This window comes from Strongylocentrotus purpuratus, unplaced genomic scaffold (assembly GCF_000002235.5).
Source record: "Strongylocentrotus purpuratus isolate Spur 01 unplaced genomic scaffold, Spur_5.0 spur5_scaffold_5, whole genome shotgun sequence".
NCBI classification, from domain to species: Eukaryota; Metazoa; Echinodermata; class Echinoidea; order Camarodonta; family Strongylocentrotidae; genus Strongylocentrotus; species Strongylocentrotus purpuratus.
In genome coordinates, this window is record NW_022145611.1 from 12866882 (window position 1) to 12890318 (window position 23437).

Genomic DNA, 23437 nt, shown 5'->3' on the forward strand with positions numbered 1-23437 from the left:
GTTGATGCACACTTTTCCATGCATCTGATGTACATCTACATGTTTTAGGACTTTAGAACACAGCACAGGGTTCTATCGTAATTACTTAATTATAAAATAATTATTAATGATAAATGACTTTTATCAAGATATGAGATAAATGCCTGGATTTACAAATTGTCGTTTTATATACAAGTAGATTAGGAGCTGTTATTTTCATGTTAATTGGTTTATTAGTTTAATATGTAACCATATATTCTGGGATCATGATGTTGAATCAATTAATATTTTTCAGGCAGAAAAAAAACCTAAATATTTCTTTGAAATTATAAGTACATAATAAGAAACAGCAACATTGTTAGTCAAAGGACATGTTTATGTACTTGCCAAAATGGACATAAAACAGTGAAAAATACATATATATATCAGGCATGCTTCATTCTATATCTCACAATTATGGTTTAAATGAAACTCTCTGATATATCTTTAAATAGCATTTAAACCATAAAAAATCAGGAGCATATACAGTATAAAAACATTTGGTTAAAAAAAAATGCTCAACCAACTCTTAAGTAATTATAATTATGCCCAACACAAGTGAATTTTGTTAAACTTGAAATAAAAGGTAATTGTTGTTCAGCTAAACAAAAAAAATTGGGCATTAAATTGCCCCTTGTTGGTTGGACACATACTTGCCCTATGTTGGGCGATGTATTTCTTATTTTGAACAAAGTATTAGTGTTTACCATAAGGAAGGCTGCAGGGTCCCCTTCCTTCATCACTTCTATACTGTACTCCAGGAGGCCCGTTGTCTGTTTGAGTTTCCCGCTGCACTGTCCAATGTGGTTCTTTAACATCTTCGTCTTAAACCCCTTCTCCCGATGAACCTGGATAATGAGATGAAGAAGAAGAACACAAAGGATGATTTAATAAAGCGTCCTAATCATAGGTGCAGACAAGGGTTGAAAAAGACATCTGGATTACAGGTTAGTGTACTTCTATGCATGCAGCCGTACAGGTATATCAGATGCTGATTAACGTCATAAGGTAATATCCCATACTGAGCCACTAGGGTTTGCATACATTGTCTGTTTTAAGCCAGAAAGGCGCGTGACTCGTATCTGTTTTAATACACAGAGTCCCTTCTAGCTCCAAACAGATAACCTGAAATCTAAAGAGATCAATTAAGGGTCTCAAAACTTAATTACAAGCCATAAAAATACATACACATTTATAATAAGTTATTTTTTCAAATGCTTGATTACATGATTATGTCTCAGAAATTAATATTTCTGAAATCTCTCAAATTTGGTTGTAGGAACTGGTATTATAGATATTGTTTGTCTATGATCCACCACTAGCAAAAGCACACATTAAAGATAAACAATGACAACTAATTGAAATCATTTTTAATTTCATGAATAATACAGGTAAAACATCACTTGGGTATTATACATCAGGTGACAACATATTGGGATTAATGAGAACACACTATCAAAATCAAAGTGCATTGGAATAAAAATGTGCATGTACTATGAAACTGAACTCCACTAGGTGAAGCTTTTGGCCTCTGACAGTGAAACCCAAATAAAATCACATTTAACCAGTACAATGATTGATATATGTAAGGTACACTAGCATTAAATGTCTGTGAATTTTTCATCATAAATATGGATATTTAATCTCTGCGAACTCATGATATCTATTTTGGCAGGTAAGAGGAGTAGTTTTAAAAGGGGAAAGGGCAGACATATTTCGGTCATGGTGATTTGCAATAATTTTTTCCTTGTGAAACTTTCATACAGTGAATGTTATTATATCTATTACTGTTTTTGTGACACAATTTTGTCTGGCAGTCATCTCTCTTGATCAACCCTATACACTTCTTTTAGATTGTGACAGAGGTGCAAATAATCTAATCCAATTTGTATACCTCTGCAAATATACATTCCATTCATCAGCTTTCTATTGAACATGTAAAAGCAAGACAGTACAGTTTCAGCTCTCTAATACTAATACCATGCCCTAGATCTGTATGAAAATCTTAATCATGGCAAATCACCAAATTGAAGGGCACTTTCTTCACTTGATTAAAGTCTGTTTTTTTTACAACATAATTATAAATAATACATTTTTAAGCATTTGCCAAGCATTCTGACTATTAATTTTAGTTTTAATCCTTATTCATAGACATATAGTTTATATCAAATGTGTAGGCTAATTCAACTGAAATCACAGAAATCAATGCTCCTTATCATCAACAATCCAATGAAAATATATCAACATTCTACCACCGCCAAACAACCACCCTGATGATATGAAAACAAACAGAAAATGAAAATATACCACTTTATAAGATGATGACGTGGATCCTAATCAAATGATTGGTTGAAAGCGTACACGTGACCAGGCATTTATTTTGCCTAACACGTAATTTGGATAATGACCGGTCATTGTCCAATTCCAATGACCGGTCATTGTCCAATTCCAATGACCGGTCATTAGTAAAATCATGTTATAAAACATTTTATAAAACAAATAAAACATAATCTTATAAAACAAATAATACACATCATTTTGTTCGGGTATTAGTAAAATTACCCACACTCGGTACCTTTAAAACAATCCAAGCGTTAGACTGTTCCAAAGGTACCTTGTGTGGGTAATTCTTACTAATGCCCTCACTGATGTGTATTATTTGTATTTAATACACCCCACACACACTCCAGAATGATATGAAACAACGAAAGTACTTTTGTAAAAAACTAATATGGAAGAAAAACCTTTTTGAATAGCTATTAAACATAAAAATAGAAACTAAACTTGGTATAAATATATGCCACTCATACAGCAGGTAGGATCATATCAGGCTGCGGCCCGTCATCGTGAGAGAACTAGAATAACTGAGCGGATGACAGCCAGGGAAATGGATGACGTGCGGACAGGATTCATTCCAAGTAGACAGCTTAAAACGGCTAACTGGTAATGGTAGGAGTGTTCCGATGAGAGACGTACCAATGAGAGACTTGAACATTTGTAAACAACTTCGCAATCCCTCACTAATATGCTCAAGATGTTTGTACCACCACTGTCGGTATCTTGGGTCCAAATATTATATATGCGTAAAGCTATACTCAAAGTCATACATATATGTTTTGCCTTGTAGTATTTTAGAAAGGCCCTCTCACTCCACTGCCAAATCCATTTATTTCAAAAGAATTTTAATTTTCAAAAAATAATTCATACATATGGGTTTTTTAACTTCTCTTTGTGCAGAATGAAAAATTTCAAAAGAATCTCAAAATATTTCATTCATCACGAAGAGAAGAGAAAATCATATGAAAAATAGAAATTTCTTGTCATTGTTGGCCAAATGTATGTTTGAAAATACCAATCAGTATCCATTATCACTCATTACAATACTGTTAAAAGATATTTTTACTGGTAGAAAAAGTTGTATCGTGTTGGTTGGAATTGTATAATTGCATTAGAGTTGTATTATTGTAAATGTACTCAATATAGACCTATATTTCCTTTTCTATTCTAAAGCCATATTATCAAGATATTTTCAATGTAACATACCATTACAATGGCCCTCTCACTCCACTGCCAAATCCATTTATTTCAAAAGAATTTTAATTTTCAAAAAAATAATTCATACATATGGGTTTTTTAACTTCTCTTTGTGCAGAATGAAAAATTTCAAAAGAATCTCAAAATATTTCATTCATCACGAAGAGAAGAGAAAATCATATGAAAAATAGAAATTTCTTGTCATTGTTGGCCAAATGTATGTTTGAAAATACCAATCAGTATCCATTATCACTCATTACAATACTGTTAAAAGATATTTTTACTGGTAGAAAAAGTTGTATCGTGTTGGTTGGAATTGTATAATTGCATTAGAGTTGTATTATTGTAAATGTACTCAATATAGACCTATATTTCCTTTTCTATTCTAAAGCCATATTATCAAGATATTTTCAATGTAACATACCATTACAATGGTTTGTGTATTTGTTATTTCTAACAGGAGAAGGCATATACCAGTATATGCTGCACTTCCATAGCTGTAAGTTGGCCTATTACTAATCACAGTTACTTTTACTAATCATGATCCGCAGTCTGCTTTACGACTCTACAATACAGTGATCATTCGATTCACAGACTGCAACAAAGCTATATGGTCTCTGTTTAATACACAAACATTCAGCATGGTTGAACCTGAAAGGGGCCAGTTTACTGTCAAGGATTAGCTCACTCTAAAAGCACAAGAAGAAGGTTTAGCCGTAAAGTCTAGTCACGGTTTTGTCACGAAGCAGTTATTTTTGTCATGTATCGGTGACTGCAACCCATTCAAACTGAACATCTGTGACTTTTATCCAGAAACATCTTCTTTGTACACCGGATTTGAAAGACCGCTCAGGCACTGTGTATAAAGTGGTTGTCCTCAAGAGCCTCAATTACAAATCTTTGGGTTAAAATCCCTGCTCCATGCAGAAGCTAATGCTCTTTGACGAGGCTGGCTTGCTTGACTGGGTATTAATTGACTAGAAATGTATCCAGTTGGAATAAATTTATGATTTGTTGTATTCATTGGCTACCTAGCTCTGGCTGGAATAATATGAAGCTAGAATAATAATTAGGAATTTCCTATGAAACATACTGATAAAAATTGATTATTGACCTACTTAAATCAAACTATAGCTGGCTGTGGATTTCTACTAGGCATGCCACATATATATTTATGGGAACACGGTCTGCTGAGAGGAAGAAGGACGTTAGTTCTAGGTAAAATGATGAGTTAACATCCATCTCGCTCTCAGCTGACAGTGTCAAAAAACAGACTTGAAAATGAATTCAAATGTATCAACGTATTAGGATCACAATAGTTAAATAACAAGGATGTATCAAAAACATGCACATGAATGTACAATGTATTTGCGATGTAGTGAAATCATAATTTGTTTGCTATATCACTTAGTGATAAAATAACCCTGTTAACCATTGGATGAGTGGGATGGCATCCAAGTAGTAATCTATCTTCCTCTGTTCCCTGCCATTATAACCCACTGCATTCTCCTGCATGCACCTGTATTGTCCATCGCCCCTCGTGAGTATTTGTCAAGAGCCCACGGCTTGCGCCCTGATCAGGCGTTGATAATCGAATTATCGTTCCTCATCACCCTGGTGGCCGGCCCAGAACAAGCAATCCCTATTCTAACAGTGTCACAAGCTGTCACTTCCAATCACGTTCATATTGAGCCTAACGCATCGCTGCATGCACAGATGAGCTGGAACCTTGTCTGACTGGTAGGTAGCAATCATGTGTGTATTACTAATTCTTAAAGAGATTTTGGTAGTGACCTGCGCTAAGAATGTGTGAAATTTGATTACGGTATGCTTAATATATCTTGACATTGTTACTCTCATGCATCATAAAGGCATTATGAATTATTCTGGGAATTGACATTTCTACTTCAATGGATCTGATGTCATCAAATAAATTTTACTATGACTTAACACACATACCGGTATGCAAAATCTGCAACAGTCCTCTACCCCAACCCCCCCCCCTTCCAAAAATACCAATCCAATTAGAAGGTATCTAGGGCTGTGTAACATGCAATGTCTATCAAATAAGTGAGTTCAGTAATATTTTATTGAATCATGTCTAAAATCCAAGGATCATATTTGACAAAAAGTGACTTATTTTGGCTACTTTACAATTAAGAAAATAGGGCTCTGTTAGTCGCCTCAGAGAATCCATATTTTCAACTGGAGCCTCTCAGTACCAACGAGTGCATTGCATATTTGAGTATAATGTGTTAACCAAAATATCTCCATCCACCCCCCCCCCCCCCCCTCCTCCCACCAAAAAGATAATAAAATTTGAACTCCATCATGGAGTAATTCAATCTAAATGACCTATGACATCATTTGTAGAACTGACTTGGTTGTTATGATATTTCAATATCTTTACTTCACAGCCTGCATTAACTGTTATCTGTTTGAATACTTTTCAAGAGGAATAATCTTTACTTTTCAAGACGAATGATCTTTACTTGACCATTTGTGAAGTAGTCAAATATATCGCTGCTTGTAGACAGGGAAGCCACATATTAACCAAACTTTGAAATAAAAGAATTAACTAAAAGCACCTGGCTTTGTTGGATAAGGTACTCTAAGATGATGTCATATAATGACATCATCCCATGTCCCTGCATCTATTCTAAGACCTAATTCTCAGAAATGTTCAAGCCAAGTTATTTTTAGCTTAGTTTAATTACTAAGAAATGATTGACTAGTACAGTAAAGTGTAGCTACTTTCATTTCTATTTATGAATAAAAATAAGGATGAAATTTGTCTATTTGTATTATATAAATGAATTGGAAACTTTCACATGTGAAATATGTTTTCTTACATAGCCTTCAGTCTCTTATGGCTTGTGTGCAGTGTTAACCTCCACTTAACTGTGAGCTGCATCTGTTAGCCTGTTCACACCTCAAACATAAATGATCTAACATGCGGAAAGACTAGGTAGACTTTCTCTTGTACTGTCCATGCAGTTAGAATCTACCAAGACACCATGCCGGAAGTCAGTTTGACTTTGGTCATCCAACAAATATCTAATTAAGCTAATGACGGTGTTCAACATACTGAGCAAAAAGCAAGTTTCACTTCAAAATGAGAGCTAGGACAGAGTACAGACCATGTTATCGACTACAATGTTCAAGTGTGAGGTCAAATTGGACCTTGCTGATGTGAGCCGTTGGGAGCACTAACCACGGCTAATCCTTGCGATGTGAACAGGGCCCATGAGAAGGGGACTAAGGTCCGATGATAGACCTACCGTTACACTAATCCCTTGTGGATATACTTGGGATGCCAGAGCCATGGCTGGAATCCTAACAGGGCCGTTAATGAGATGAGTTGGACTGGCTTAGGGCCAACTAGACAGGACTCTGTTTACTACCGGGAGGGAATTGGCCGACCAGAAAGATGAATAAATAATATTTGGATGGAGTACATAATTGGTTGCGGTGTAGATGGAACTCGTAACAGAGGGCAAAGAGCAGAAGTGATGTACCAGAGAGGAATTAGAGAGGAAGACAGAGATAGAGAGATACAGATTGAGAAATGGGAGACAGACAGGCAAAAGGAGGAGAGAAGGGGAGAGAGAAAGAGAGATAGAAGTAATATGACTCTCATTGTCTAGATTTAAAAAAATTATAACATATAGATTTGGGTTTCATATAAATTGACATTTCAAATGCTGCCCATCTTTTTAGGGGTTACTTCATCAATATTATTCTTGAAATGGTTAGCGTAATGTTTATAAGAAAATATGAACATTTCTTTTGCTTTTCTGTATTCTGTTCCTGGTATGCAAGGACCCCCCCCCCCCCCCAAAAAAAAAAAAAAAAAAAAAAACACAGCTATAATACATTTCATTCTATTTCATTTCTTTTTGCCCTACATCATTTTGCCACGATTAGTATGCAGATCATAACATTATTTATAAAAATAGTATCAGGAGTATCACAACATAACACAAAACCCCACTATCATTACAACAGTGTACTATATCATCATACAATTAAAATGACAATAGTTCAGACCAGTACCTCTGAGCAAATACTGCACACTATACACGATACAGCCATGGATAACCATGATAGAGCTAGCTAATACATACTCGTACAGGCAGCAAAATTACTCATTCCTCGCAAATAGCTGGATGTATTCTCCATTAAGCCGATCTCATCAAGGCATTGGCGCAATGACTCACTGTCTCCTTGCTAATTGATCCCCCATCATTTCACATGGCGTAATGGGCACAATCGTGGGTGCCCTGGTGATGATGATGATGATGGGGCTTTTGTTTTCACAGGCTGTGGCCATAGAGCGCAGCTGTACCCTCCGCCCGCGCCAGAGTCATTTCTGTAACTATGATGTTTAGCCTTGAGATATTTACACAAAACGCAGGCTGGGTTTCATGATGCTTCCTCTACCCCCTGTACCATGCATATTTTATCTGGAAATGTTCCCTTTAGGATAAATCTTTTAAGATTGGTTTACGTTTGTTTGAAATGTATTTTTCTATTGGATTTCATTTTTACACTCATATTCACAAACATATTCTAAGAGCTTTGCAACTTTTTTATGCTTATCAATTGAAATAGATGGAAAATAATAAACAAGAAGTGTAGTGAGTGCCTTTCGGAATAAAATTGATGTTTGTACCTCGTGTAATTACATGAATATGGTACATATAACTTACATGTAAATGAATTTGAAATTTCTACAAGCAATTTCAAAATGAAATGTACCAGCAGAATATGTATTTGATACACATGAAAGAGATGTTTTGATCATCTAAAAGCCGCCATATTGGTAAAGATTAGATTTACTACTTTTGGAAATGTGGAAAGAAGTTCTAATTTATATGCAAGAGTATTTATATTCCCACTGGATGTCTGTTGGTTGAGTGCTAAAAGGGGTTAAACACTTTGTTGGCTGAGAGCAAGAAGAGGATTGAATCTCTGAGCTAATGCTCTTCTGGTTTTCAACACACAATTTATCATTTTTATTTTTAGAGTTAATTCCTTTCTCTGGTTCTCAACCGACGATATGAACAGAGACGCCATCAGAGTTGATATCCTCGCATTAATGAAACGGACCAATGAAATATATTAGCTTATTATGTGCTGGCTCCTGCATAATTAACAAATGCATGGCACAAAGTGTGGTGTGAATTAGACCTTGGGAGACACCGATTCTACATCTACCCACGACCCCTAATAGCACCAGCCGGGAAAAAGTGTCGTTAATAATTCACACCCCGGAATCTCCGATTGTAAAGATAGACGGCCCTGGAGGACAGAATGTTAGCAATTCCGACCAGATCGTTACACGAGTCAGGACAACATGACACAAACACCCAGGAATTTCAATCGTTATATCCCACTGCAAGGTCCCCGACTGTAAGGTCCCCCTGCTTTAATGAAATGTTCATGTATACTGATCATGTTGGCTTTAGTAAGCCGGTATGTGACATTGTTCAATGTTATCATGTTAGATCTTCCAGACAGCGACGGCGGCACCTGCAGGTGCATGGACAAAACATTGTCTGCATGTTGAAGTGAATGTCTTTGTGGGGTCCAACCGTCTCTTGCATTAAAGTCTGCCTCGCAACACGTTTGAAAATTGTGGATTGCTATAATCTATCAGCTTCCACCAACTTAGGAATATACATGGAAAGTTATTATTACTATAAAGCAATGATTTCTTTAAAAAAAGAGATCAAGCATAGCTTAAATTTCATTAATTCCAAGGTAGCAATAATGTCTTATATATTTTCTTTAGAGCTCATGTTGTTGACTACTGAGTCTACATCTCATGAAGATGTATCATAAACTGTGTACATAAGGAAAAAAGAATATGAAGAAATAATTTCTTTAAAATGTAGACCTCCTCCTCACTATTACGGTGACAATTGAACGCAATGTAAATGATGGAAATAAATTTATTGGTGAGTACTTGTTTGATATCATAAGAATAATTTTTTTTTTAAAGAAAGAGGAATATGTCTTTTCTTTACTCTACGTTTGCTTTTTATTTTCCCAATACACCTGGGTGAAGAAATATAAAGACTGAGCCTCCAAAGTACATTCATAAAGTAAGGCCAATACATACTAAATACATAAGTAAACCTAATAATCAGTTCCTCCAGTGTTTGCATGTACGAACCTATTATACACATGTATAGTATGCATAGTTTGTTTGAGAAGAGACAAAATGCATCATTCTTACTCAGCTCGAAACGTGGGGCTGAGTCATTAGCGTTACGCCATCGACGTGTGCTTTCACGCAGTTGTGGGCGCATGCCAGACAATAAGCTATCAAAAGTTTTATTAATTCATACCTCGTGGAGCCTAACTCATGCCATGTACATCCATCAGTCTATTAGGAGATACAATATCTAAATCACCTTAATTATCTTGCATGAGATATTACCCTATCCTCCCCTGTATTAAATTGATATTTGACAGTCTGTTTTGCTCTTTTATGACACAATGCTGAACGGATGAATAAAGTTTCAACATGTGCAAATACATGTGAATGTAAAATGCATGATATTTGTCTGTTGAACATATATAGAAAGGCATTATATGATTTAAAGCAATGTAAAATATATGAGATAGGCTATCAGCAGATGATGAATTTAAAAGTTTCCCATGGCCAATCAGTTCATTTTTTTATTTCATAATCACCACAATACTTATAATCTTTGTATTGTTTATTTCATTTCTCAAAAAATATTTCCTTACTTTATTTTTTTCCTCCTTTCTTTTTCTTTGTATACTGATCTAAACAGTCATGTTTTCCATCTGCAAATTGACTGATCTACCATGAACATTCCAAATCTTTATAAATTATTTTAGTTTTTATATCTTAAAAAGCACTTTTTATTAAAAAAAACAGAAACATACATGTACATGAAGGCAGTATTATTGTCAATGTTAATGTAAGAAGAATGTTTGAAAGGATTCCTAAAGAAATTGATGACATTTTATGAATTCAGTTGCTACTTCACATGTATCAACCTCAAGGTGAATTTTGTTTATTGTTACAAAATAAAACTAGATGGAATTTTGACTGCGCGCAGTCGAAAATGATGCCTCCGCCATAGAGCAATTTAAACAAGTTTGGAGTTTAAATCTCCAGTGGTTCTTGAGATATCATGATAACAATCTCAATGTATGGAATTTCATAAGTTGACCTCTGTGACCCTTGACCTTTGACCTACGTGCTCCAAAATCTAATCAGATTGTCTTCCTATGGTGATACACACTATCATTAAGTTTGAAGTTTAAATCTCCAGTGGTTCTTGAGATATTATGATATGGTGATACATACTATCATTAAGTTTGAAGTGAAAATTCTCCAGTGGTTCTTGAGATATCGCGATAACGATCTCAATGTATGGAATTTCATAAGTTGACCTCTGTGACCCTTGACCTTTGACCTACGTGCTCCAAAATCTAATCAGATTGTCTTTCTATGGTGATACACACTATCATTAAGTTTGAAGTTTAAATCTCCAGTGGTTCTTGAGATATTATGATAACAATCTCAATGTATGGAATTTCATAAGTTGACCTCTGTGACCCTCGACCTTTGACCTACGTGCTCCAAAATCTATTCAGATCGTCTTCCTATGGTGATACATACTATCCTTAAGTTTGAAGTTTTTACATCTCCAGTGGTTCTTGAGATATCATGATAACAATCTCAATGTATAGAATTTCATAAGTTGACCTCTATGACCCTTGACCTTTGACCTACGTGCTCCAAAATGTAATCAGATTGTTTTCCTATAGTGATACACACTATCACTAAGTTTGAAGTTTAAATCTCCAGTGGTTCTTGAGATATCATGATAACAATCTCAATGTATGGAATTTCATAAGTTGACCTCTGTGACCCTTGACCTTTGACATACGTGCTCCAAAATCTAATCAGATCGTCTTCCTATGGTGATACATACTATCCTTAAGTTTGAAGTTTAAATCTCAAATGGTTCTTGAGATATCGCGCTAACAAACTCAATACAAGGAATTTCATAAGTTGACCTCTGTGACCTGTGACCTTTGACCTACGTACTCCAAAATCTAATCAGATCGTCTTCCTATGGTGATAAATACTATTCCCGAGTCTTAAGTTTAAATCTTAAATGGTTCTTGAGATATTGTGATAACGGTCAAACGGGACGGACGTACGGACGTACGGACGGACAACCCGAAAACATGATGCCTCCGGCACCACCTTCGGTGGCGGAGGCATAACAAGTAACATTAATTTGTAAATGACAGAAATGTCACATACATGTAATATCTTAACAAAAATGTTCAAACATCCTTGCCATCATTGTAGACAAACATGCACGTCAGGGGCATAATTCCTAACGGCTTCTGCTGCCGTCCTAATACTAGCTTTAGTAGCTTATGATTCTATAAGACAAAATAGAGATGCCTACTAAATCTAAATTTTCTCCTAATGGAATTTGATAAAGCGGATCCAAATATACTTTGACAAGATGCTCTAGGTTTCAATAATGGCTTAATGCATCATCAATTTTCTAGTGCTGGTTAGATTATCATAAAGCTTTTAAGGCTATAATGCATTCTTGGCTAGCCTTATATATACACTGTGGTGATGTATTCTGATCACAAACAGTAAAACATTAGATATTCTGAATTTATTCACCTTACAACTCGTAAAATGTGTGTCAAGTCATGACTGATGAGCATCAGTCAATATAATACTCATTATTTTTCACAAGCAACCTAAAAGACAGATTTTGGAGCAATTGGGTTTTACGATGATGAGATTTTCGAAAATTGCATAGCAAGGATTCCAAATTGGATTTTTACTGAAATAGCTCTTTGAGCAATACATTTAACAGACACAGTAATGAAAAAACAGTACCGGTAAATTGGATTTTGTAATTAAGTTGGATATAATATGTTATGGACAATTTACATATTCTACTGATATTGGATTTCCACTAAATACTATTTTTAGTACAGAAATGTAATTCTCAAAGCTGACTCTCTGTGTAATTACTTCAGCTGAATCTTTTATATAAAAGATTTTGGATTAAGTATCTATCATGCTTATCATCTATAAATATAAAATCTCATTGGTGGTACAATGTTCAAAGTTGGCTAATATATGACTTTGATGCCTCACAACAGAGTCATTAAACCGGGACTAATATGCAATTTAATCATCTGTTTCATACAACAACAAAAAATTAAGACATGGATATTTAAAATATGTAGGCCTACCATGACAAAATTGGAAAAATCACAATCTTTATTCTCATTTTCATCTTGTATTTAAACTCTTATAAGATTAAAAATGTACTGAACATTTCAAAAATTAATCCTGATTTATCCCCAGCTTATATAGTATTCATTAAGTGCAGGTGAACCCAGAGGAAGGATATGGCATGAATCAGAAGCCTTCTCTTAAAGGCAAGTCACTGCTGCACCTGACTTCAGACCTCATTCCCAAGATTGGCAAAGCTAGATCAGGGTATGACGATTCTATTTCATGGGGTCAGCCACTTCCCCCCTCAATTTCTGCAACGGTATCCACCAATCAATGCTTGCTGATTGAGCTAGCCCTCCAACAGGCTTCATTGATGAAGGTCTACTGTCGTCATCGTCAGTCGTACACCGAGCACCAGAGGAATTGATGGGTGGATGGACTGATTGATGATTAAACACAACTTTCTGAGTCATGCCTCTATTCTTTAAAAGCTCATCAGGATTTTCCACTGGCATGCAAGGCATGAATCAGTAGACACAGTCCAACAGACTCTAATCTTCCGCTCAGCTTCATCCATCCTTGCCCCCCCCCCCCCCCCCCCCGACGTACAAACGTCTGAAGAACCTTGTCCCATTTTTTTGCTAGCTTTTCCGCTACAATGTCTAATTACTCCTCCTGACTCATGTCTCCTGACCTAGATGCCCCTGTTGCAGCGTAAGGTCCATTAATCTTTAACGATTATTAAGCTTGGAGGTTAGAGATACACTTTTTTTTGCACTTTGTTGAAGACCACACTTATCACTAGACATAGAATAATAGTATTATATATCACTTTTAATTGCTATGCTAGTATTATTGGACAATGAAACAAAAACAGATGTTGGTGCAGAATCTAATCTAATCTAATTTAATCTAAATGCTTTTATATCAGTTTTGCAACGTGAATCTTAAATGAAAATAATAGCGATGGCTGAGTAATATGCACAATCGGGATTTACAGTGTATGTCAGGAAAACAATAACATTTGGTTTCCCAAATGTCCATCCTTTTCTAATGCTTCATATCCATATGAACAAATAATCAGCAAAATTTAATGAATTGTTATGTAGTTGTCTAATAAAGAGTATCATATTAAGTACAAAATTAAATGGTTATTTTTTTTAAGAGAAATCTGCTTTAAAGAAAAATGTGTGTGATGGTTAAAAGCCTGAACTCCTGCATCTCTCAAAATGAAGATATTTTGTAAAAAAACATAAAGACTCACCTGCAGGATTAGTTGATCTCTTCGTTTCTGTACAACATTGATGAGCTCATCAAACTTTGCAACAAGGCTGGCTTCAAAATCAACACTACTCTCCTGTCAAAAAAATGAGAGGGGAAAACAAAAATCAGTGAATTGTACCCTAAAAATCCACCTGCCAAGAACAAGGAAGAAGTTAAGTCTACGTTGGGTTTATGCCTGTATGGCTGTCAGTCAATATATAGAAGAATGTACATTAAAATTATTGTACATTTATATAATTAATGAATATTAAACATTTTGAACATCTGCGCCACAGTTGACCTCCAAGCAACTCTCTGCTTCCCGGGTCAAACAGCGCGAAGCAGCAACGCAGAAACATCGCCTTCATTTTGTATCGTGACGAGTTGATGAACAAGAAATCCTGCAAAGCACGTTCATATACTGTGTTTCTATAGATATATGTATAGAAACACTGTTTCTGAGTAGCAAAAGTTGATAAACGCACCCCTACCTGTACTTGGTCTATTGTGTTCTTTAGATGCACCAGGAAGTCTTTGGCACTCTTGGCTTTCTCTGATAATGATGTCAGCGCCTGGGAAAGCTCCGTCTGAAAAGGTAAGAGAAAAGGAGAAGACAAAAATTTAATATTTTTTGCATAATAGTACATATAACAGCCTACATATACATCTTCTTTGAGAATTAAGCAAGAAAATTGTCAACAATTTCTGGCATTGGAATGATACAGAGAAAATTAGCATGGCTTAATGCACATTCATGCGGAAGAACCTCAATGAACTATTATCCCTGTAGTCAATTTGGAACAAACAAAGTAGGATGTCAATTCATGACTGAAGGAAGGAGTTGAACAAAAGAAAAATGAAGGACAAAATATAATTTGGGAATATATATCTTATGAAATATCTTTTTTTTTAAAACAAGCATGGTGTGTTTTAGTTTATTTTTTCTTTATATTTTTTTATGGGGGGAGGGTTATTTACTACTATTAATTAATTATCACCTGCATCCTTTAAGAAATATATACTAATCTTCTTACCAACACACATCACTGATGATGAAGATTACCAATGTACAAACATTTGGATAAAACAACCACATAACGACATGTACAAAATAAAGTTAATAGGAATACCTGATAAGTCAAAAGAGTTGAAAATAAGGAGGGGGAAAATCTTTGGAAATATATACAACCGATACAATTAGTCATTTTACATCACAGTTTTCTCAAACTACTGTTAGTTTGGTTCTATCCAGAGTATTCCCTCATCTCCAGCACCAGCAGTGCATTACATTCATCTGATGATAGTTAAAAGATGCACATTTGGACAAAACAACCGAATGCAGATGGATAGAAGCTGTTTATCTCCTTCTCTGTCTGTCCCACTGCTACTTGATATTCTAGCCATGTTTCCCCACTCAGGATCTTGAGAGACAATGGTTAACATCCTTCCCATCAAAGACTCCCGTAGGCACCTGTCATACAAAGAGCCTAAACAAGCAAGCAGGCTTCAACTTGTTACTCTTCAACCCCCTACACGAGACTGTGTGCCCTTCCGGGGGTAGACGCATGACACGAATCAGATAATCTTCGGTGTGGCTACGGGGGGTACGTGGGCATGTGCCCCCAATCCCCAATCAGATGTAGAAAAGGGAAAGGGAAGGAGGGAGAGTTGAACGTTAACATGGAATGAAGATGATATGACCCCCTCGCAAAAATGCCTTAATTTATCCAGCAGTTTAGACTGGTCCCCCCCCCCCCCCCCCCCCCCCCCCCCGCTTCTTTCATAACCAACTCCGGTTGCATGTAAATGGCTGGGCCCATGCAGCGCCATCGAAGTTGATGAGTTAATGATGGGGAAATTGCATCTATTTTTTTGCGAGTGTCCTTGAAGCTATTTTCGCTGGTATGATACCACATGAACATTGGAAGCATGATATTCAGTCAACAATGTTTGTATCAGGGGAACCTGTTGAGGTCATGACTGCAAACAAACTTTCAAGTCTTGTCTTCCATCATTCTCTGATGTAAAAATATGCAAGAATTCTGACTTTGTAAAAATGTAAAGGGTCTTTCTGAAATATTTTATATACTATTGTTCTAAGTACATTGTTAAAAATAGTAAAACTTGAAAATTACCGTAAAGGTATCAAAATTAAGATGATATGTACATTGACTTTAATTAATTCAATTGAAAAAACACATAATTCTGGATTTCAACCCTTAAAAATAACAATATGGTAATACATTTCTTGAGAGTTATTTAGACAAAAATGAAAAAATAACAAGAATGTAGAAGATAACCACACTTCTTCATACTTAACCACATTGCACAGTTGATATATTTACAAACCTATGTTTGATGATTTTGATCAATGTTTATAACATGTTAATCTTGACCTTCAACAAATTTAATACGAGTATCATACTCGTATTAAAATTTGTAGAAGTAAAATATTTGGAAATCAGTCAATTACGTTTTCTAACAAAGATTTCCCTTCATCAGGGCCTTCATTATATCACCAATTTGTCATCAATTCTTTCATGCAATGTTTATTTAAGCTAAGAGATTTGAGATTTAAAAAAGAAATCCATGTAAACATAAACAAGCTCTTGTCTTTCTTCTAAAAAAGAGAGGTAAAAAAGACTTGTGGGGTTGCAATAAACAAGATTGGGCAGATTTGTAGTAGGTCACGACATCTTCTGACGTTGACCATGTATTGAACAAATTTACATCAAAACAAATTAGCCTACTTGTGAATATCACAACAAAGATTGTACCATGATAACTTATTCAAATGGGATTGCTACACCGAGTCCACCCCTGTATCGCGTTGGAAATCAATAGTACGCAGAACGAGAAACTTTACGGTCAGTTCCTACAAGGGCCACATCTGCCCGAGTAGAATACAGCGATTGCTGTCAAAAAAGGAGTTGCTTTACAGGAAGAGTTCCATTGACCTACATCCTGGAGGTATCAGGTTCACCTGGAATAAACCTGTTCATATCTGCGAATACCACATAATTGATAACAAGCATCGGTTAGCAATTTCAACTCGTCATTGTTTGCATTGTGGAGGCAATACTGCAATAATACTTAGATATTGCCTAATTCCCTCATACGCCCCTGTTGATATACACTGTAAACATTGAATTCAAACGGTAATCAAATGCCTTTCACACTAATCACCAACAACTGTCTGTCTTGCATCGCAGTTACCAAGCATGCAAGGAGTATTGTGGTGAAAGGCCATACTCTCCAACTCAAAACTATTCTCCACCGCAAAAGCCATGAATTGGATATCGTTTCTATCTGCCAGGTATCAGTAAAAATACCCAATGTTTCCTAGGTTTTAACCTGGTATAAAAAGCTCTTAAAAAGCCAGAAAAAGCAGGAAACAAACCCACTATTTGGTGGTTTCCATTCATAATCTGCCACTTTTGGTAGCATACATCCATAAAAGCAGCAAAATTTTGCGGCTGTTTTTAGGGATTTGTGGCAGATATGAACAGGGCAATAGATGCTCCCACACAAAAAGCCACAACAAGGTAACCTGAGGTGGCAAGTCAGTGAAGTGTTGCCCATCTGCATACATGCATTAAACGTGTAGGTTGAGTACTATGGCATAAAGCTGTAGAATGACTTAAATTAAGCATCACTTTATGCAATCCTTTTGTCCCTTAATATGGGTTTCTAGCAAGCAACAGACTGAGATTGTAGAAAAATGGATTTCTGTCAACCATATCGCCATTTTAAGGAAACAATGAAAATCAGTGGCAAGTTTTCCAGTCTCCAACTTGTAGCTCATAAAAATAGTTGGCTGGATATTTGACTATTAAACAGAAATGGATAAAAAAAGGATAAAAAAGAAAGTTAGCAAACTTGACAAATTTCACTGTATCATCACTCAATTATATAAAGACAAACAAACTGTTCAAAACCCATTCAAAGCAATAAATCCTCAGTCATCTTTTCAATTGGGTTGGCTTTACAGCCATCTAGATCCCTAAAAATTTAATCATACCTTTACACCATTAACAAGCCTGCATTGAATTGTTTTGAACTTGGGTATTACTATTGGATAAACAAACAAATAATTGCTACGACAAGAAAGAGCATAAAGCAAATAGCTGCATACTAAACTACTTGAATCACATGTAAACATGCTCTCTAGAAATTGCCTAACGATCAAGATATCCGATGCCAGATGCAAGAAGGCTGTGCTCGTCTCAGCCATCTTGCAGACTGGCCCAAGGTCTAACCCTGTAACTGAGAACGGTGGATCCATTAATCTCAGGCAAGGACATACTACAAAGAGGGAATGCAGAAGGCAGGCAGCTGACAGGTATGAGACAGGAAAATCAGGAGCTGGAGAAAAGGGCTCAGCTACAAAGGTCCAGGAGAACCCCCCCCCCCCCCTTTCTGAAAAAATAGTTATAATAGTAATAATAGTAGTTAAAAGTAATAATAGTCATAATAATAATAATATAAATAATAAAAACGGCCCATCGTACCTAATTACCTAATTTCAAGTGGGAATGATATCAGCAAAATCCACAGGGTACATTACCCCCCCCCCCCCTCCAAAGAAATTTACACAAAATCCCCACCACACCTAAAACCTTTCACTTTTCTTAGTCGTTCATCCTAGATATTTGTCAACAATTTCAATTCAAATTAAAAACATGTAAAAAGAAATTCAAAATTGGATGAAATCCCAGACTGAAATCAAGTAATTACACGGAAGGAATTTCATGGCAGAACTGAAAGCAGCACCTCTCGATCCCAGCTGAGCTGAGTCAAAGAGCGTTAACCTGTAATCTTGCTATCTAGTGCTGATGTGAACATGTTGTTTGTGCTTGATGAGGTGAATTAGTTTCTGTGCCTCTAACATTTTGACTATGTGTGACGTTTCTTATCTGCTAGTTGATGTTAAAATGAATTATGATCCAACGTTAGTCTTATTCTTGCTTTCATATCAATATAATTCACTCTCTGAAGCTTATAAGGTTGAATTCACGCTAAGCACATTATGCATCTATAAACCTCATCAAATTCAGCAGGGTAAGTGTAGTTCTATTTTCTGGTCATTTTAAGTAAAATACTACCGGAAGAGTTGGGAAGGGGAGGGGGCCCAGTATGTGAAAATCACAATTCGCACAAAACAAAGAAAACTGTGAAGGTATACTGCAGGTACATTATGCATTCAACCTAATCAAATGCACCAGGCCAAGAGAAGTCCCATGTTTTGGTTATTTCAAGTAAAAAAAATATGACCAAAATGAGGGCAGGGAATTCTAATAGTAATAACGAAACAGCTAGAAAAGGTGTTTTGTATGTACATTATGCATCTAACCTCATCAAATTCAGCAGAGCAAGAGAAGTTCCATTTTCTGGTCATTTCAAGTGGCTCTCCTTGTAGCCCTCTTCCTACCACAAGATGCCACCAGGGAATATCTACCTGAGGGCAATTCATTCACAAGCTGAGCTAAGGTGTGAAAGTATAAATAACCAGGTGAATTTTTAGTGCTTTTCCCCAGGTGAGGAGGCTCGGGAGAGGGGAATGCGAACGGGAATGTGGGGCAAATCTGAAATCTGGCCTGCATAGCTATCCTCGTTGTGTCACACCCAATTTGTTTAACCGTGAATTATATAAAGCAAAACATATGTTTTGCTGTTTATTTGCAATTATCTACTGCATACATGTAAATCTGTTTTGTTATTTATTTAGAATAAGCAAAAGTATACGTATGCTTTATCACAAGGCCATGTAAAATATAATCCTCATATATATATATATATATATCATCAATTTTATTTAATTACCGCATGGTATCAAACATGACATTGTTAGAGCTTGTTTGACATTTGATTTTTTTTGGGAAAATTTCCATTGTAAAACAGTTTAAGAAGAGGAGAGGACGTTTCTCAGTCAAATACAAATTTAACTATCTAGTACCTACAGCACTAAGTTAAATACAACAGTTAAAAATGCACACATGCAAGTACAGGTAACAATGGAACGTATTCTCTGCTGAGAGCAAGAGGGCCTCTTTTCACAAGATTATTGTGACAAAACGTTTTCTTCCTGATAGACAAAGTTTTCATTTTCTCAGAACTTTTTTTGATCAATCTAAAGATTCATAGACATTGATCATTAAAGTTCTGATAAGATCTAAAGTTTGTCTATGTCTAATATAAAAAATAAATCATATCGTCATGATCATTCCATGAAAAGATATAAGAAAAATTATTTCAACTTCATGGACAACAGTGTAGATGACTTAAACACCATACTGGCTCTCAACGGATGATATTATATGTCAGCAGACATATGCCAAAACAGCAGACCAATTGGTAGGGATGGTGACACACCGGAGGATATAGACTTGATCCTCCAGGAGCGGGTAAGGTATTGCATGATGATGGAAGCGATAGTAGGTCATGACGAGTGAAGGCGCTGGCCAAAGGGATTACAGGAAGGTGCAGTATTGGTAAACCGATAGGTACATGCAGCATGAGAGGCATGAAAAGGATGTGTGATGTCGAGACAATATGGAAAGGAAAGCGTGAAGAAGTTCAGGTACCTTTGTCCTATGATTGGTGCTTGTAAGGAATTTGCAGAACTATATTGCAGCTTTTGTACTTCATAGGTTTATACACACAAATATCCTACATGATACATTCAGATTCTCATGATTTGATGATGCATATATATCTTAAATCACTCAATAGTGCTATTAAAGACAAGAACTGCTTTACAATAACATTCCTCTAAAAGTGTGATTGTGAATGTGAATAGTGGTCACCTATAACTAATACAAAACTTTAAATTTTCTCTTATAGTAATCATGAAGAAAAAGGCTTTTAAAACAATACCCTCTATGTACAAGAGGAAAACATTTTGTACATCTACAATTATGCAGAAATAATTCAACTCATCTCCTCTTGAATATGATAAAATTGCACCATAACAGATTCAGAAAGCAAAACTTTTATCATTTAAGATTGAGAAAAATATGCTTCTGGATCTCAGCAGATAATTGCAATGACGAACCTTCGTCATTGCCTTGTTTTCGTTCACATTCTTCTTATTAATATTCTTACTTCTTCTTCCTCCTCTTCTTCTTGTCGTCCGGAATCCCATTCGTTTTGCACGTAGTGCTTGTTATTCCTAGTTAGGTGCTTTCCTCATGTCCTTTTCCTTTCAAATTTCATAGGCATAGTCTCTAACATCTCATCAAGGTCACTACATTCTTCGATTCTCGAAATCACTCATGCATAACCGTCCAGGCGCCATTTTGTCCGTTTCTGGTCCATTTTAAGGCCTTTCTTTCTTTCTTCCTGTCTCCACTATCCTTCATCCTACAAACTTCTAACAAATTCCTCTAGATAGTCTGAGAGATGTTCTTTCATCTGCGACACATGACTTGACCTTCAAAATGCCATCTTCATACTCGAAATTCAAATCTAAAACCGACTCCGTCAAAAATCTCTCAAGTTCTTGAAAAATGGACCCCTAAATAATCTAAAACTGCCATAACTTTCTCATATAAATTCCGTTTTGTATTTAAATCTCACAGTATCTTTATCTCATAATTGCACATAGCCATGCTAAATTTTACGCTCCAATGGGCTTGCACAACATAAATAGCGCCCTCTAAAGTTCTGGGAATTGGCTTTCTCTCTGTGGCCGTATCTCCATAATGGCTTAGCAAACCCGTACCCTTTTTTGGATTTAGATACTTGAAGATATGCCCTTTCCAGCCATATACAAAATTATATACCCTATCACTGACCAACTTTGCGAAAATTGCCCTCCAAATTCGCCATTTTCAAGAAAATTCCGAAATAACTTCAACTTGCTCTAAAATGACGATCTTTATACCTACGTCGTTGAAACTTGGCAGACACATGTATCCATATACGTGACAACTGTCTGTCAAGTTTGGTAAATTTTAATAACGTCAGCGCAAAGTTATCGCCAAAAATGATGAATTTGCTATGCATTACGTAATAGCGCCTTTAATGCGTGCAGTACATTGCGTGCAGATGACAATGGTGTCAAACTGACCGCAATGAAGTGCCCTTTCGAATGATACCAAGTATGGTATATGTTTACACAGAAAATTGTGAGTAAATCGCATTTGAACAAGGGTCACTATACGAATTCCGCCCGATTATAACACTTATCGGCGATGACGTCATTTTTTCAGACTACTTTTCGCCCCCTAAACATCCTTTTTTTTCGTTGAAAATTTGCAATGACATTCCGAGATGCAATACGCAGGGCACCTCGTGGCCGGATTTTTGAAAGTAGTCAAGGGGGCCATTTAAGACGCCATTTTGTCCTTTAAATCTATTTTACATCACATGTTTCGATAGGATTATCATAGAAAAAAAGAGAGTAGTTTACAATAACAACCGTGAAATTCTCTTTCCAATGATACCATATACGGCCCATAAAGAGACATAAAGAGAGAGAGAAAAAACAATTTAACTCCGGTCATAATACAGATCCTGTACGTTTTCCGCCCATGCATTACACGCATTGTCTATGGGGCAAATCGGGTTCACGCTTTTGACCCCTAGAACGAGCTTGATTGATTTGACGAACATGCAACTAATCCCATTTGTTTTTGCACGCAGTGCTTGCGAGCCCTTTCTAGGTTCTTTCCCCTATCCCAATTTCTTTCAAACATCGTAGGCATAGTCACTACCATCCAATCAAGGTCACTATTGAGGCCTTTCTTTCGCCCTACCTGTCTCCAATATTACAGAAGCTAAAGACTTCGTACACATTGCTCTGGATAGTCCGAGAGAAGCTCTTTCGTTCGACACGTAGAAACACGGCGTCATTGCACGCACATCGTTGTGACACGATTGCATTTCTAGTTTGTTATTGAAGTTGTGCTAAGTTGAAAGGGATGCAAAAGGCATTAATCAACCACAAGCCACATTCTCTTCTGCATGCCATTCGTCTCTTTATCCCACGTGAAAGTCCTCCCTTCACCTCCGGTTTATTGGATTGTGGTTGATAGATTTCATGCAAATGTTACCACTAAAGACAAACTACTGTTCCCTCTACAAGCTACATTATCGATCATATCAGGTAATTCTGCTCGATCAAGCCCATGGATAAAAAAAATACCTGCTCTAGACATGCTAACATTCTTGATTTAAAAGAAAATGCAGAAAACCACAATGAAACAGATTCATCTTAATGCTCATCCATTGTCATAGGTTTAATGCAGGGGCAATCCAGTTCCAATAGACAATGGGTTAGGAGACATGTAATGAGTTGGTCATGTCAAAAGAATCCAAAAAACAAAACAAATTTGTTCCTCTAGAACA

General features: G+C 36.2%; 1 protein-coding gene across 4 annotated transcripts in view; it reads right to left on the bottom strand.

The window, feature by feature from the left end:
- The window catches only part of LOC100890735 (E3 ubiquitin-protein ligase TRIM9), a 58558-nt gene that overhangs the window by 20248 nt on the left and 14873 nt on the right, over positions 1–23437 (bottom strand). For 3 of the 4 annotated variants that reach the window (XM_030998928.1, XM_030998930.1, XM_030998931.1), the window contains exons 2-4: positions 14572–14673; positions 14088–14180; positions 726–866 (exon numbers count right to left, since the gene is read on the bottom strand). In XM_030998928.1, the coding sequence (XP_030854788.1) occupies positions 726–866; positions 14088–14180; positions 14572–14673 (336 nt within the window). The remainder of the gene's footprint in view (positions 1–725; positions 867–14087; positions 14181–14571; positions 14674–23437) is intronic. The other variant, XM_030998929.1, reaches the window with a different exon arrangement.